The sequence below is a fragment of the Hemiscyllium ocellatum genome, chromosome 45 (assembly GCF_020745735.1).
Source record: "Hemiscyllium ocellatum isolate sHemOce1 chromosome 45, sHemOce1.pat.X.cur, whole genome shotgun sequence".
Lineage (NCBI taxonomy): Eukaryota > Metazoa > Chordata > Chondrichthyes > Orectolobiformes > Hemiscylliidae > Hemiscyllium > Hemiscyllium ocellatum.
The window spans coordinates 1324982-1339016 of record NC_083445.1 but is presented as its reverse complement, the minus strand read 5'-3'; the positions used below and the strand labels follow the sequence as shown (position 1 = coordinate 1339016).

The following is a 14035-nucleotide window of genomic DNA, read 5'->3' as shown; positions in this document are numbered from 1 at the left end:
GAAACAGGCCCTTCGGCCCAATAAGTCCACACTGACCCTCCGAAGCAGAACCCACCCAGACCTATTCCCCTACACCTAGGGCTATAGACAATTTAGAATGGCCGATTCACCTAACTTGCACGTTTTTGGATTTGTGAGAGGAAACCGGAGCACCCGGAGGAAACCCACGCAGACACGGGGAGAATATGCAAACTCCACACAGTGAGTCCCCTGAGGCAGGAATTGAACCCAGGTCTCTGGCGCTGTGAGGCAGCAGTGCTAACCACTGTGCCACCGTGCCGCCCATACCACTGTGCCACCGTGCCGCCCATACCACTGTGCCACCGTGCCGCCCATACCACTGTGCCACCGTGCCACCCATAGATATGGGCCTCTGAATAGTTTCAGAGATGTAGAGGAAAGGATAGCAAAGATAATTCTGGATAGGAGCGAGAGTAACAGGGTAGTTGTTATGGGGGACTTTAACTTTCCAAATATTGACTGGAATACTATAGTTCGAGTGCTTTAGATGGGTCAGTTTTTGTCCAGTGTGTGCAGGAGGGTTTCCTGACACAGTATGTAGACAGACCAACAAAGGACAAGGCCACATTGGATTTAGTACTGGGTAATGAACTGGGTCAGGTATCAGATTTAGAGGTAGGTGAGCATTTTGGTGATCGTGACCACAATTTGGTTATGTTTACTTTAGTGATGAAAAGGGAAAGGTACATAACACAGTGCAAGGGTTATTGCTGGGGGAAAGGTAATCATGATGCTATTGGACTAGATTTAGGATGCATAGGATGGGGAAGGAAATGGCAGGGGCTGGGCACAATTGAAATGTGGAGCTTATTCAAGCAACAGCCACTGTGTGTCCTCGATAAGGATGTACCTGTCAGGCAGGGAGGAAGTTGTCAAGCGAGGGAGCTGTGGTTTACTAAAGAAGTTGAATCTCTTGTCAAGAGGAAGAAGAAGGTTTATGTTAGGATGGGCCGTTAAGACTCAGTTAGGGCGCTTTAGAGTTCCAAATTAGCCAGGAAAGATCTAAAGAGAGAGCTAAGAAGAGCCAGGAAGGGACATGAGAAGTCGTTGACAGATAGGATCAAGGAAAGCCCAAAAGCTTTCTATCGGTGTATCAGGAATAAAAGAATGACTAGAGACTGATTAGGGTCAATCAAGGATAGTGGTGGGAAGTTGTGTGTGGAGTCAGGGGAGATGGGGAAGCGCTAAATTAATATTTTTCGTCAGTATTCACACTGGAAAAAAGACAATGTCGTCAAGGAGAATACAGAGATATTGGCGACTAGACCAGACGGGATTGAGGTTCACAGGGACGAGGTATTAGCAATTCTGGAAAGTGTGAAAATAGGTAAGTACCTTAGGCCAGATGGGATTTATCCAAGGATTCCCTGGGAAGCCAGAGAGGAGATTACAGAGTCTTTGGCTTTGATCTTTATGCCATCATTATTTACAGGAATAGTGCCATAGACTGGAAGATAGGAAAAGATAGGACTGGAAAATGTTGTCCCTTGTTCAAGAAGGGGAGTGGGGACACACCTGGTAATTATAGACCAGTGAGCCTTACTTCAGTTGTGGGTAAAGTTTTGGAAAGGATTATAAGAGATAGAATTAATCATCTAGAAAGGAATAATTTGATTAGGGATAGTCAGCATGGTTTTGTGAAGGGTAGGTCGTGCCTCACAAACCTTATTGAGTTCTTTGAGAAGGTGACCAAACAGGTAGATGAGGGTAAAGCAGTAGATGTGGTGTATATGGATTTCAGCAAGGCATTCGATAAAGTGCTATTGTAGAAGATACGGAGGCATGGGATTAAGGGTGATTCCGCGGTTTGGATCAGAAATTAGCTAGCTGAAAGAAGACAGAAAGCAGTGGTTGATGGGAAATGTTCATCCTGGTGTTCAGTTACTATTGGTGTACTGCAAGGATCTGTTTTTGGGGGCCATTGCTGTTTGTAATCTTTATATATGACCTAGAAGAGGGCAGAGAAGGATGGGTTAGTACCTTTGCAGATGACACTAAGGTCAGTGGAGTTGTGGATAGTGCCGAAGGATATTGTAGGTTACAGATGGACATGGATAAGCTGCAGAGCTGGGCTGAGAGGTGGCAAATGGAGTTTAATGTGGAAAAGTGTGAAGTGTTTCACTTTGGAAGGAGCAACAGGAATGCAGAGCACTCGGCTAATGGAAAGATTCTTGGTAGTGTAGATGAGCAGAGAGATCTTGGTGTCCATGTACATAGATTTCTGAAATGTAACCCTCCAGGTTGATAGGGTTGTTAAGAAGGCACATGGGGAGAGGGATTCCGTTTTGGAGCCACGAGGACATGCTGCAGCTGTACAAAACCCTGGTGCAGCCGCACTTGGAGTATTGTGTACATTTCTGGTCACCGCATTGTAGGGAGGATGTGGAAACTTTGGAAAGGGTGCAGAGGAGATTTACGAGGATGTTGCCTGGTATGGAGGAAAGGTTTTATGAGGAAAGGCTGAGAGACTGTGGCTGTTTTTGTTAGAGAGAAGGTTGAGAGGTGACTTAATTGAGACATATAAGATAATCAGAGAGTTAGACAGGGTGGACAGTAAGAGCCTTTTTCCTTGGATGGTGATGGCTAGCATGAGGGGACATAGCTTTAAATTGAGGGGTGATAGATATAGGACAGATGTCAAAAGTAGTTTCTTTACTCAGAGAGTAGGAAGGCTGTAGAACACCCTTTAGGGCATTTAAATGGTCAGTGGATAAACATATGGATGAAAATGGAATAGTGTAGGCTTGATAGGCTTCAGATTGGTTCCACGGGTTGGCACAACATCAAGGGCCAAAGGGCCTGTATTGCCCTGGAATGTTCGATGTTCCAGAAGTGGTGGACACATTGGTGATCATTTTCCAGCGTTCTGTAGACTCTGGAAGAGTTCCAATAGATTGGATGGTAGCTAATGTAACCCCACTCTTTATGAAGGAGGGAAGAGAGAAAATTGGGAATTATAGGCCAGTTAGCCTGACATCGGTGTGGGGAAAATGCTGGAATCAATTATTAAAGATGTAATATGTGAACATTTAGAAAGCGGTGACTGAATCGGTCCAAGTCACCATGGATTCACTGAAATAAAATCTTGCTCGACAGAATTTCTGGATTATTTTGAGGATGTGACCATAGAGTGGTCTCGGCAGAATCAGTAGTTGTAGTGTATTTGGCTTTTCAAAAGGCTTTTGACAAGGTTCCACATGAGATGAATAAGGAAAGTGAAAGCTCATGCTATCAGAGGTAATGTACTGACGTGGATAGAGAACTGCTTGGCAGACAGGAAGCAGAGAGTTGGAATGAATGGGTTCTTTTCAGAGTGGCATGAATTCAGGAGAATGAGGGGGGAGTCTCGTAGAAACATAAAATCCTGAGGGGACTGGACAGACTAGATGTGGGAAGAATGTTCCTGAGGTTGGGAAAATCTAGAACTAGGGGCCACAGTCTAAGAATAAAGGGTAAACCATTCAGGACTGAGATGAGGATGAATTTCTTCACCCAGAGAGTTGTGAACTTGTGGAATTCTCTCCCACAGGAAGCTGTTGGGGCCAGTTCATTACTTATATTCAAGAAGGAGGTGGACATGGCCCTAGTGGTTAAAGGGATCCAGGGGATGGGGAGAGGGCAAGAGTGGGATACTGAGACTTTGTGTTTAGCCGGGATCATGTTGAATGGTGGTGCAGGTTCAAAGGCCGATTGGCCTCCCCTGCATCTGTTTTCTACATTTCTCCCCAGTATGTTTGAGATATTTACCAGCAGCCCGACCCTCCCCCCAGTATGTTTGAGATATTTACCAGCAGCCCGACCCTCCCCCCAGTATGAATTAGATATTTACCAGTAGCCCTGACCCTCCCCCCAGTATGAATTAGATATTTACCAGCAGCCCGACCCTCCCCCCAGTATGTTTGAGATATTTACCAGCAGCCCGACCCTCCCCCCAGTATGAATTAGATATTTACCAGTAGCCCTGACCCTCCCCCCAGTATGAATTAGATATTTACCAGTAGCCCTGACCCCCCCCCCAGTATGAATTAGGTATTCCCCAGCAGACCTGACCTTCCCCCCACCCAAGTTAGAATTAGGTATTTACCAGCAGCCCTGACCCTCTCCTGAGTAGGTACAAGGTATCACCAATCAACCCCACCGCCCTGTGGCCCAATATTTCAGCTCCCCCTCCCACTCTGCTGAGGATATGCAGGTCCTGGGCCTCCTTCACCGCCGCTCCCTCACCACCCGACGCCTGGAGGAAGAATGCCTCATCTTCCGCCTTGGAACACGACAACCCCAAGGCATCAATGTGGATTTAATCAGCTCCCTCATTTCCCCATCCCCCTCCTCACCCAGTTCCAACCTTCCAGCTCAGCACTGTCCCCATGACCTGTCCTACCTGCCTATCTCCCTTCCCACCGATCCACTCCACCCTCCTCTCTGACCTATCACCTCCACCCCCACCCCCATCCACCTATTGTACTCTTTGCTACCTTCTCTCCAGCCCCACTCCCCCCACCCCCGCCCCCCCCAACCCTCCCACCATTTATGACTCCACCCTGGTGTCTTCCTGCCTCTATTCCTGATGAAGGGCTTTTGCCTGAAACGTTGATTTTCCTGCTCCTCAGATGCTGCCTGAACTTTTCCAGCACCACTCTGATCTAAACTCTGGTTTCCAGCATCTGCAGTCCTCACTTTTGGCGATAAGGTATTTCCCAGCTACCTTGAGCCTCTCCCCAGTGGACGCGGTGTGTTTCGCAGCAGCTGTGACCCTCTCCCCAATAGGTATCTCTGAATAAATTCCAAAATTTGCAGACACTACAAAGCTTGGACGGATTATGTATAAACTTTGAGGATGTGGTGTGGAACTTCAAAACCATCATTGACAAGTTGGAATGGGTACATAGATGGCAGAGGAAGCTCAGTGCAGAGAAACGTGAGGTTTAGATAGGAAGAAGGTGGACAGACAGTATAATATAAAGTAGCCTAAAGGTGATCCTAAACGGGGTGCAGGAGCAGTGGGGCCTGGATTTATCCATGTGCAAGTCATTGACGATTGCAGGACAGATAGTGAGTGTGGTTAGTAAAGCATGCAGTATTCTTGACCTGCAGTCAGTTAGCTTAGTTGGCTGGTGAGCTGGCTGTGATGCAGAGTGCCACCAGCACAGATTCAATTCCTGCCATGGCTGAGGTTACTCTAAAGGTTTTGCCTTTTTAGCCTCTCCCCTTGCATGAGGTATGCTGAGTTTCCCTGAAAGGGACAGCAGCCCTATGCTGCTCTGGGACTATAGCAACTTCCACTGCGATTCTCAGCTTCATTGATAACAAATATAGGAAACTACATTGATAGGAAACTGAAGTATTGTGTCCAGTTCTGAATGCTGCACTTCAGGAGGAATACAAAGACATCGCAGAGCGTGCGGAAGAGATTTACAAGAATGCTTGCAGGAATGAAGATACGTGCATATACATTAAAGAAATTACAACCTTCTTCCTTGGAGAGCTGAAAACTGAGGGGACATCCATTTGAAATATTTAAAATCATGAGGGACTGGACAGAGTAGACAGAGGGAAAATTACCACCCGTGAGGAGAAGGAATCCGAGATTGAGAGTAAATATGAAAAGAAAGTGATATTGGGGAAATCACTTTCAGACAGCGGGTGGTTTGAGTACAAAAGACACTGCTGAACAAAATGGTTGAGGAGGGATCGATTGAGGTGTTCATAAAAGAATTACTTGGCTAACTATGTAGAGTTTACAGGGAGAAGGCAGCAGGATGGGAGCAAGTGTGGCAGTGATGTGTGTGGGAGTGTACCCCAGTGAGGGTCAGTGTGTGTGGGAGCTGTACCCCAGTGAGAGTCAGTGTGTGTGGGAGCTGTACCCCAGTGAGGGTCAGTGTGTGTGGGAGTGTACCCCAGTGAGGGTCAGTGTGTGTGGGAGTGTACCCCAGTGAGAGTCAGTGTGTGTGGGAGCTGTACCCCAGTGAGGGTCAGTGTGTGTGGGAGCTGTACCCCAGTGAGGGTCAGTGTGTGTGGGAGTGTACCCCAGTGAGAGTCAGTGTGTGTGGGAGCTGTACCCCAGTGAGGGTCAGTGTGTGTGGGAGCTGTACCCCATGAGAGTCAGTGTGTGTGGGACCTGTACCCCAGTGAGAGTCAGTGTGTGTGGGAGCTGTACCCCAGTGAGAGTCAGTGTGTGTGGGAGCTGTACCCCAGTGAGAGTCAGTGTGTGTGGGACTGCATCCCAGTGAGGGTCAGTGTGTGTGGGACTGTACCCCAGTGAGAGTCAGTGTGTGTGGGATTGTACCCCAGTGATGGTCAGTGTGTGTGGGAGATGTACCCCAGTGAGAGTCAGTGTATGTGGGAGTGTACCCCAGTGAGGGTCAGTGTGTGTGGGAGCTGTACCCCAGTGAGGGTCAGTGTGTGTGGGACTGTACTCCAGTGAGGGTCAGTGTGTGTGGGAGTGTACCCCAGAGAGGGTCAGTGTGTGTGGGACTGTACTCCAGTGAGGGTCAGTGTGTGTGGGAGCTGTACCCCAGTGAGGGTCAGTGTGTGTGGGAGTGTACCCCAGTGAGGGTCAGTGTGTGTGGGAGTGTACCCCAGAGAGGGTCAGTGTGTGTGGGACTGTACTCCAGTGAGAGTCAGTGTGTGTGGGAGCTGTACCCCAGTGAGAGTCAGTGTGTGTGGGAGCTGTACCCCAGTGAGAGTCAGTGTGTGTGGGACTATACCCCAGTGAGGGTCAGTTTGTGTGGGACTGTACCCCAGTGAGGGTCAGTGTGTGTGGGACTGTACCCCAGTGAGAGTCATTGTGTGTGGGACCTGTATCCCAGTGAGGGTCAATGTGTGTGGGACTGTACCCCAGTGAGGGTCAGTGTGTGTGGGACTGTACCCCAGAGAGAGTCAGTGTGTGTGGGACTGCATCCCAGAGAGAGTCAGTGTGTGTGGGACTGTACCCCAGAGAGAGTCAGTGTGTGTGGGACTGCATCCCAGAGAGAGTCAGTGTGTGTGGGACTGCATCCCAGAGAGAGTCAGTGTGTGTGGGAGCTGTACCCCAGTGAGAGTCAGTGTGTGTGGGACCTGTACCCCAGTGAGGGTCAGTGTGTGTGGGACTGTACCCCAGTGAGGGTCAGTGTGTGTGGGACTGTACCCCAGTGAGAGTTAGTGTGTGTGGGACTGCATCCCAGAGAGAGTCAGTGTGTGTGGGACTGCATCCCAGAGAGAGTCAGTGTGTGTGGGACCTGTGCCCCAGTGAGAGCCAGTGTGTGTGGGACCTGTACCCCAGTGAGAGTCAGTGTGTGTGGGAGTGTACCCCAGTGAGAGTCAGTGTGTGTGGGAGCTGTACCGCAGTGAGAGTCAGTGTGTGTGGGGACTGTACCCCAGAGAGTCAGTGTGTGTGGGAGTGTACCCCAGTGAGAGTCAGTGTGTGTGGGAGCTGTACCCCAGAGAGTGTCAGTGTGTGTGGGACTGCATCCCAGAGAGAGTCAGTGTGTGTGGGAGCTGTATCCCAGTGAGAGTCAGTGTGTGTGGGACTATACCCCAGTGAGGGTCAGTGTGTGTGGGAGCTGTACCCCAGTGAGAGTCAGTGTGTGTGGGACTATACCCCAGTGAGGGTCAGTGTGTGTGGGAGCTGTACCCCAGTGAGAGTCAGTGTGTGTGGGACTATACCCCAGTGAGGGTCAGTGTGTGTGGGACTGTATCCCAGTAAGAGTCAGTGTGTGTGGGAACTGTACCCCAGTGAGAGTCCGTGTGTGTGGGAGCTGTACCCCAGAGAGAGTCGGTGTGTGTGGGAGCTGTACCCTAGTGAGAGTCAGTGTGTGTGGGACTGTATCCCAGTGAGGGTCAGTGTGTGTGGGAGCTGTACCCCAGTGAGAGGCAGTGTGTGTGGGAGCTGTACCCCAGAGAGAGTCGGTGTGTGTGGGAGCTGTACCTCAGTGAGGGTCAGTGTGTGTGGGACTGTACCCCAGTGAGAGTCAGTGTGCGTGGGACTGTACCCCAGTGAGAGTCAGTGTGTGTGGGAGCTGTACCCCAGAGAGAGTCGGTGTGTGCGGGAGCTGTACCCCAGACAGAGTCAGTGTGTGTGGGACTGTACCCCAGAGAGAGTCAGTGTGTGTGGGACTATACCCCAGTGAGAGTCAGTGTGTGTGGGAGCTGTACCCCAGTGAGGGTCAGTGTGTGTGGGAGCTGTACCCCAGAGAGAGTCAGTGTGTGTGAGAGCTGTACCCCAGTGGGGGTCAGTGTTTTTGGGACTGTACCCCAGTGAGGATCAGTGTGTGTGGGACTGTATCCCAGTGAGAGTCAGTGTGTGTGGGACTGTACCCCAGTGAGAGTTAGTGTGTGTGTGAGTGTCCCCCAGTGAGGGTCAGTCTGTGTGGGAGCTGTACCCCAGTGAGAGTCAGTCTGTGTGGGAGCTGTACCTCAGTGAGGGTCAGTGTGTGTGGGACTGTACCCCAGTGAGAGTCAGTGTGCGTGGGACTGTACCCCAGTGAGAGTCAGTGTGTGTGGGAGCTGTACCCCAGAGAGAGTCGGTGTGTGCGGAAGCTGTACCCCAGACAGAGTCAGTGTGTGTGGGACTGTACCCCAGAGAGAGTCAGTGTGTGTGGGACTATACCCCAGTGAGAGTCAGTGTGTGTGGGAGCTGTACCCCAGTGAGGGTCAGTGTGTGTGGGAGCTGTACCCCAGAGAGAGTCAGTGTGTGTGAGAGCTGTACCCCAGTGGGGGTCAGTGTTTTTGGGACTGTACCCCAGTGAGGATCAGTGTGTGTGGGACTGTATCCCAGTGAGAGTCAGTGTGTGTGGGACTGTACCCCAGTGAGAGTTAGTGTGTGTGTGAGTGTCCCCCAGTGAGGGTCAGTCTGTGTGGGAGCTGTACCCCAGTGAGAGTCAGTCTGTGTGGGACTGTACCCCAGTGAGGGTCAGTGTGTGTGGGAGCTGTACCCCAGTGAGAGTCAGTGTGTGTGGGAGCTGTACCCCAGTGAGAGTCAGTGTGTGTGGGAGCTGTACCCCAGAGAGAGTCAGTGTGTGTGGGAGCTGTACCCCAGTGAGAGTCAGTGTGTGTGGGACTGTACCCCATTGAGAGTCAGTGTGTCCATCCTGTTGCACTACAGAACAGTGAGACTGGTTAATAATTCTTTCATTACAGTGGAAACTGAACGAATTACTCCCAGCTGAACACTGACAAATAAGACTTGAGTTGTAGTGATGCTGTAGCTTTTTTTTATGAAACGCAGACTATACAAACACAATGTGAACATATTAAGATTTTCACTGAAACCTTAATTAAAAACAATGAAGGTTTGATGGCAAATTAATAAAAAAAGCTAATCTAGAGTCAAGGCATTAAACATTTCAATTAATGTCTGTCTTGCAAAACATCCGCTTCCTGCAAATTGCTGGTCTTTATTTTGATCACTGAGCCTGTATCATGCACAGATATTTATGCTGTGCTTTCCCGGTTTGTGAGGACTAAGATCTTGGCAGGAGAACTATTTGCACATTTTGACCCAGTCTCCAGGTTCCTGTTGTATGTCGAGGTGAACAGAAGGTTGGTGACGATGCCGAGGTGTACTCTAACAGAGCGAGCTGATCTGACTCTTGGTGCAACCCCATTTACAACAAGCACTGGACAGACCTACCACCACATCCCTCCCCTTCCTAACGGTACTTCTCAAAGTCTCCAGTACATCATCAGAAATGCTTCTCCTCCTTCGGCTCTCTCCCCCCACTCCCACCAGCACTCTCCAACTCTCTGGTTCAGAGACGGTGACATCCTCTGAAAGAGCCCAGCCATCGAAATTGGTGTCTTTCATCATCTTCTCCAAGTAGCCGGGGTTCCCAGAGGTATCTAGAAGATAAACACGCCATAACCCACAAAACAGAAACTCATCATTAAATCTTCTCCAAACATTCCGATCAACTAAATGCTGGTTTCCAGTGAATTTCTGTCTTTAGGGTCTCGAATTATCTCTATTACATCCAGAAGACCTCTGACAACAGGTCATGTCGAATTGAGCCTGTTTCAGTGATCAATTAGATCGTGGCTAAGGAAAGCACAGCAGGTCAGGCAGCAGCTGAGGAGCAGGAGCTCGGTTGCTTCCTGACTCGCTGTCTTTTCCAGCCCCACTCTAACCTTGACCCCCAATCTCCAGCATCCGCAGTAGCCACTTCTACCTCAATCATGGCTGATCTTTATCTCAACTTAATCAGTATGGAGAACAGTGGGAGATGCAGGAATGTACTTGCTACACCGCACCCTCAGTGACAGATTCCTAACCACTCGTCCTCTCAGCTGAGCTTGCTATTCATCGAGGAGTCCAGACAGTGACAGGTGACTTGACCTTCTCAGCATATACACAGAGTCTTCCTGACAGGCTTTATCACTGGCTAATGGGTTGGAGAGGGCCCTCCAGCTAAATTTACTGCTCGTTAGGCCGGAGTTCTGAGAAAAACTCAATGGCATTTGTACTTGTTCCAGACAGGATCAGCTAACAATAATTTAATTCAGATGTTCTGTTCAGCCAGTTCTTCTCCTCTCGTGGCATTTGAGAATCTCTTTGTATTGTTTACAAGCGTTAGTGCTGTTCCTCGGACCCCATTTCAAATATGTCTGATCTCAAAAAACAGCAATGAACTGACATCAGTGCTCAGCCTCTCATCTCCCCACAAAACCCAGCGTGGGAAACTTGTAATAACAGACTCACAAAGACCAGTGAAGGGGGCTTGAACCCTAATTCAATTGTAGCCATCAGTCCTGACACAGCAGAATTGACAAGTGTCGGACCTGGAGTGAGTGTGTGATTGAACATTGACAGTCTGAGGCAGTGCTGCCTGATTTCGGGGAGGTGATGGCTTCTCCCTGGACTGTTAATAGAGAGAGCCTGGTAATGTCCTGGGGACCTGCACAGAATCCCACCATGGCAGATCGTGACATTTCAATTCGATAAAAAATGCCTGGATTCAGGAATGTAATGATGACCACAAAACCATTGCTGATTGGTGGAAAAACCCATCTGCCTCATTTTTGTCCTTCAGGGAAGGAAACTTTGACCCTTACCTGGTCTGGCCTACATGTGACTCCAGACCCACAGCAATCAGGTTAACTGCTCTATGGGCAATTAGGGATGGGCAGTAGTGCTGGTCTAACCAGCGATGCCCTCATCCTGTGAATGAAGGAGTGAATGAATGAAAAAGGATGTACTTTGACTGTCCCATCCAGACCCTGACCCCCCAGCAGTGCCAGTTGGTTTCCTTCATTGGAACAGCACAGACTGAGAACCACCTGGGCTCTGGATTCAGCTGCAGGGAGCACTGGACATTTGATTTCTCTCTCATGTCAGCAGAGATGTCACTCTGCCCACACAGACATAAGCATCAGCCAGCTAGGCAGAGCGTGAGAGGATCACAGCTCCGACAGGAATCCTGCTGACTTCTCCTTTCCATTCTTCCCACTAGGATCTGATAACCAGCAGATAACCCACTAGGAACTGATAACCAGCAGGTAACCCTCTAGGGTATGGTAACCAGCAGGTAACCCACTAGGATCTGGTAACCAGCAGGTAACCCTCTCGGGTCTGGTATCCAGCAGGTAACTCACTAGGATCTGGTAACCAGCAGATAATCCTCTGGGGTCTGGTAACCAGCAGGTAACTCACTAGGATCTGGTAACCAGCAGGTAACCCTCTCGGGTCTGGTAACCAGCAGGTAACTCACTAGGATCTGGTAACCAGCAGATAATCCTCTGGGGTCTGGTAACCAGCAGGTAACTCACTAGGATCTGGTAACCAGCAGGTAACCCTCTCGGGTCTGGTAACCAGCAGGTAACTCACTAGGATCTGGTAACCAGCAGATAATCCTCTGGGGTCTGGTAACCAGCAGGTAACTCACTAGGATCTGGTAACCAGCAGGTAACCCACAGTTCCTAGTGTCCACTCAGTGCTATGTGCTATCGCGGGTCTAAGTGTCACTTGCCTGCCCCTGCCTGCCCCTGCCTGTCCTTGCCTGCCCTTGCCTGCCCCTGCCTGTCCTTGCCTGCCCCTGCCTGTCCTTGCCTGGCAGCGCTTACCTGCTGTCTTTATTCCTGTCCTTTTCCATCTGGAGCCTCCACAGGTGAAAATGACAGCCCGGATAAACTCTCTCCCACACAGTTTCAGTCCAAGAACAGGTTCACCAGCATCAGCCTCCAGCTGAAACTGTGAGATGACCAGCCAGAGGGTCAGAGTTAACCAAAACCTCGGCATGACGTGGCCTTTCCTTCTTATCCTGAGATACTGAGGATGCAGGAGGGAGGGGAGAATTGAGAGCTGAAGGAGAGAGAGAGAGAGAGAGAGAGAGAGACTGAGGAGCGGGAATGAGAGAGTCCCAGTGGCAGGGATGAGGTTACAGCCTGTGTTTGCCTGGTGTGAAGTCCACTCTATTTAAACCCTTGTTCACATCTGATAAACAGATGTAATTACTGAGCTGTCATAACACACAGCAGGGGCTCATGGTTTATTATCAGCATCAGAACCTGTGTAAAGGTCTCTGCCTGTGAGGAGACAGACACACTAAATGTTTCATAAAATCTGCACAGCTCTGTTGTACATTATCAAAGCAGATAGTAATTATGTACATCAAAGGCATTCAAAGGAAAAGTCTTTAAAAATTAGGGAGCCAAGCAATGAGTTGCTATCATTGCAAATGTCAAGACCTGACAACTGATGTCATATTTATAATCATAAATCTTTGTTTAAAATTATTGCCTATTTTTATCCTGTACGTTCTGAAGCTCTTCTTAGGAAGGTTATTTCTTCAGTTTCCAGTGGAGACTTCACTGAAACATCCAGTCCTTCGTGTTATCGAAAACCACACACACAGTTCCATGGATGAAGCAAACTGCATTCCTGTGACAGGCACCAGGATCCTGGATCCTGGGAATGAGAACTATTCCATTGAAAGGAAAACAGAATGGGAGAAATACTCACAGAGGAAAGGTCACATCTCCCATCCCACTAATAGGACAGGGCTTTCAGAATCCCCCCCGCCTCACCCCACCATCACTCACAAAGGGTGATCAGGTGACATCTCCAAAACTGCAGTGATCCCTCAGCACAGATACCCCGACAGTGTGGCACCACCTGAGAGTGCAGCACCCACTCAGTACTGACCACCTGAGAGTGCAGCACCCACTCAGTACTGACCCTCCAGCAGTGCGGCACTCCCTCAGCACTGACTCTCCAACAGTGAGGCATTCCCTCCACACTGACCCTCCAACAGCACGGCACTCCCTCAGCACTGACCCTCTGAGAGTGCAGCACTCCCTCAGCACTGACTCGCCAACAGTGAGGCACTCCCTCCACACTGACCCTCCAACAGCGCGGCACTCCCTCAGCACTGACCCTCTGACAGTGCGGCACTCCCTCAGCACTGACTCTCTGACAGTGCGGCACTCCCTCAGCACTGACCCTCTGACAGTGCAGCACTCCATCAGCACTGACCCTCTGATAGTACAGCACTCCCTCAGCACTGACCCTCTGATAGTACAGCACTCCCTCAGCACTGACCCTCTGACAGTGTGGCACTCCCTCAGCACTGATCCTCTGACAGTGCGGCACTCCCTCAGCACTGACCCTCTGACAGTGCGGCACTCCATCAGCACTGACCCTCTGATAGTACAGCACTCCCTCAGCACTGACCCTCTGACAGTGCAGCACTCCCTCAGCACTGACCCTCCGACAGTGCGGCACTCCCTCAGCACTGACCCTCCGACAGTGCGGCACTCCTTCAGCACTGACCCTCCGACAGTGCGGCCCTCCCTCAGCGCTGACCCTCTGACAGTGCGGCCCTCCCTCAGCGCTGACCCTCTGACAGTGCGGCACTCCCTCAGCGCTGACCCTCTGACAGTGTGGCACTCCCTCAGCACTGACCCTCTGACAGTGTGGCACTCCCTCAGCACTGACCCTCTGACAGTGTGGCACTCCCTCAGCACTGACCCTCTGACAGTGTTATGTTTTCTCAGTCCATTACCAATCAGCCAGAACTGTAGGTCCTGAATTGACTACCTT

At 50.1% G+C, this 14035-nt stretch overlaps 1 protein-coding gene across 1 annotated transcript; it reads right to left on the bottom strand.

Moving 5' to 3' along the window:
* Positions 1 to 9565: 9565 nt before the first annotated feature.
* On the bottom strand, positions 9566 to 12232 carry LOC132835839 (relaxin-3-like). The gene is made up of 2 exons (XM_060854936.1): positions 12058 to 12232; positions 9566 to 9840 (listed from the first exon to the last, which is right to left on the bottom strand). The coding sequence occupies exons 1-2, from the start codon at positions 12230 to 12232 to the stop codon at positions 9566 to 9568; spliced, it is 450 nt and encodes a 149-aa protein (XP_060710919.1).
* Between the last annotated feature and the right edge of the window lie 1803 nt (positions 12233 to 14035).